This window comes from Miscanthus floridulus, chromosome 5, assembly GCF_019320115.1.
Source record: "Miscanthus floridulus cultivar M001 chromosome 5, ASM1932011v1, whole genome shotgun sequence".
Taxonomy (NCBI): Eukaryota; Viridiplantae; Streptophyta; class Magnoliopsida; order Poales; family Poaceae; genus Miscanthus; species Miscanthus floridulus.
Window position 1 is genome coordinate 37,405,665 of NC_089584.1, and position 2,776 is coordinate 37,408,440.

Here is a 2,776-nt window from a genome sequence, read left to right on the forward strand (position 1 = left end):
GTAGGGTCCTCACAATACTTATTACTCAATACATGTAACAACTCATTCCCATTTTTTTGTACTTCTAGAAGCTAATAACTCTTTCATTAAATTTCTTCTAATCCCAAATACGACTATATATAGCTAGCAACAAATAGTTGTTAATTTCTCAAATAAATTGCAATCATATTAGCTGCACCCTATGTTATGTTCAGTTGCTATGACACATCAGAAATGGTCCTTACACACAATTAGAAACAAGATTAGTAAAATAACTACCCAATTATTAAATAACTGGTGTGTGTGTGTGTGTGTAAATTGTGTTTAGTTCCTACTATCAAGGGCATATTGGAAGACTCCCAATAGGCCAGTACTCATCCATCGATGTATTGTGTAATTTAGCAGCAAAAACGGTCCTTCAAAGTGGTTTTTTATTTTAAATTTACCTCACAATGCTGTCTATTACTACAAAAGCTACTTCATCTTAAAATCACTTTGAATAGAAGTATATAATTTGACTAGTTATTGGTCTTACAAAATTTGTCTTTTCTTAAGTTCAAATATGTTTTCCATTGTTGGACTGGATAGAACTTCCCATCCCCCAAAAAAAAATAAGATCCCCGCCGCTAGAACGGTAGAACCTCGATCTTGTCAACCGTTGACTTTATGGCCTGACGACACTGAAACTGCATGCAGTTGTGGAACAAGGACAGCCAAAGGCGTCCGCGAATCATTGTTACTAATTTCTCAAACAATTTGCATGCACAGATTAAGCGCTATTCATCATCTCATAATTTGTCGTTTTGTCGGAGACGCTTAACAAGAACCAAGTCAAAGCAACGCAAGCCATAAATAAAACTGATTATCTTATTTATAGGAGGACAATGCAAGCAATTGCTCCACACAAATTAGCAGCAACAAGCGTGGTCAGCAATGTCTCGAACCAAACCGAAGATGAACAAATCGAACTGCACACTCCGATCACTAACGGCAGGCACCGCGGGATTTATTGAGAAACCAACGAATGCAGACAGATATTGGAAGACGAAGACGCTGCCTGGTATTCTACTTGGGCGCGAAGTTTGCCTTGATGTGCTCCACCTCCCCGTTGCCGATCTGGAAGGCCTTGGCGAGGATGTCGGTGGGCACGGGCGGCGTGGCGCCGAAGAGCGTCATGGCGATTTGCTGCGTGCCCTGGAGCTGGCTGTTGAAGCCGGCGACGACGGCGGCGGGGCCGTACCCCCTGTTCTGCTGGAAGTGGACGAGGCCGCGTGGGAAGACGAAGACGTCCCCCATGGTGAGGGTCTTGGTGAAGAGCTTGTTGGCGGTGGTGATGAAGCCGACCTCGAGCGTGCCCTCGAGGACGAAGATGATCTCGGTGGCGCGCGGGTGCGTGTGCGGCGGGTTCTGGCCGCCCGGAGCGTAGTCGATGCGCGCGATGGAGACACCCAGCGTGTTGACGCCCGGGAACTTCTCCACGTTGGCCGCCGTCACCAGGGAGCCCGCCGCGTTGCTGGTGTTGCCGGGCTTCCTCAGCCCGTCGAAGAAGAAGTCGTCCGCCGAGATGTTCGCCTTGCACGGGAACCCATTGAGCTTGACCGCTGCACGGTGCACGCACGGGTCAGAAGTGGAAAGAAACGACTTGAGAAGACCCACGACAGGTTTCGTTTTTACTCACGGGAGGCGTAGTCAGCGACGCAGACGTCCTGGAGCATGTCGGGGTCGCCGGCGAGAGCCGGGGCGGCGAGCGCGAGGACGACGGCGCAGGCCGCGGCGACATAGACCTGGATCCTCGCCATGACCGCGGTCAGTGAGTGGGCCGCCTGCTGCTTCCTTAATCTGCACGTTGGTGAGGTGTTGCTGTGTCGTGATGAAATGGGAGCACACACTGAGCCCGTACTTATAGGCAGGGACTGGAGACTAACCAGTCAGCCGAGACTACTGGATCTCTGGAAGGAACCACCGGGGAAGAAGGCGACGACGGGGTAGGAAAAGAAGAACGTGCGAGGACAAGCAAGCAAGACGTGGGGGGAGCGTCGAGATAGAGTTGTTTATGCAGCGTGGGCGACCTGCTACACATGATGCCGGATAATTGGGGCCGCCCAGCTTTGGGCACGGCGCGGCGTTGATTATTATCCTGTGCCCGTGCGTGCCCCGTGGGCCGTTCCAGTTTCGTTCGTCATCGGCCTCCGTTTCGTCGTCGCGTTTAATTTCTTGCTCCGTTTCGTCGTCGTCAGTGCCGCTGTGCGTGTGGCGTGTGCAACAGGCAGTCCGGCGGGGCCTCGATCATGTACGCGTTTCTTGCGCCGTTGCGTCGTTGCGTCGCACTTGCACGTTGCCTAATTGGATGAACGAACGGTCCGGATCACTAGAAAATACTAGAAATGGAGGAAGGGGAGAGAGCGCCCTAATAGCACGGGCCTGACGCGTCCCCCCTTGCAGAAGGAACCATGGGCGCGACACATGGCAGACTGTCAGTCGTACCATTTTTCAGGACATTGTTTCAGGATCACGTTATTTATTTTATGCACCATTGTTAGTAGTAGCGGTGTAGCATTGTTTCAGGATCACGTTATTTATTTTATGCACCAGTGGTAGTAGTAGCGGTGTAGCATTGTTTCAGGATCACGTTATTTATTTTATGCACCAGTGGTAGTAGTAGCGGTGTAGCAGCCGGTTTTAAGAATAAAACTAGATACACTTTATACGTGAGTCTATAAAGTCAAATCTTATATATAGCTATAAATAAGGGTAATATCAAAAGACAATGCTCAATATATAACGTACTTAGTATAAA

The 2,776-nt window shown here is 49.6% G+C and overlaps 1 protein-coding gene across 2 annotated transcripts; it reads right to left on the reverse strand.

Annotated features, from left to right (window-relative positions):
• Nucleotides 1-934: 934 nt before the first annotated feature.
• Nucleotides 935-2,034, reverse strand: LOC136451979 (germin-like protein 1-1). 2 transcript variants are annotated; one of them, XM_066452657.1, is made up of 3 exons: nt 1,905-2,034; nt 1,658-1,818; nt 935-1,580 (listed from the first exon to the last, which is right to left on the reverse strand). In XM_066452657.1, exons 2-3 carry the CDS (start codon nt 1,776-1,778, stop codon nt 1,045-1,047), a joined length of 657 nt encoding a protein of 218 aa, XP_066308754.1. In that variant the 5' UTR covers nt 1,779-1,818; nt 1,905-2,034; the 3' UTR covers nt 935-1,044. The 2 variants fall into 2 exon arrangements, with proteins under 2 accessions (XP_066308754.1, XP_066308753.1); XM_066452656.1 differs by lacking the exon at nt 1,905-2,034 and having other exon boundaries at nt 1,658-1,859.
• Nucleotides 2,035-2,776: the final 742 nt, after the last annotated feature.

Excerpts from the sequence above, each read along its gene's own strand:
- LOC136451979 (XM_066452657.1), bottom strand. The coding sequence starts at position 1,778 with ATGGCGAGGATCCAGGTCTATGTCGCCGCGGCCTGCGCCGTCGTCCTC. Across the intron at positions 1,581-1,657 it reads CGTCGCTGACTACGCCTCCC|CGGTCAAGCTCAATGGGTTC; the intron begins GTGAGTAAAAAC and ends TGCACCGTGCAG.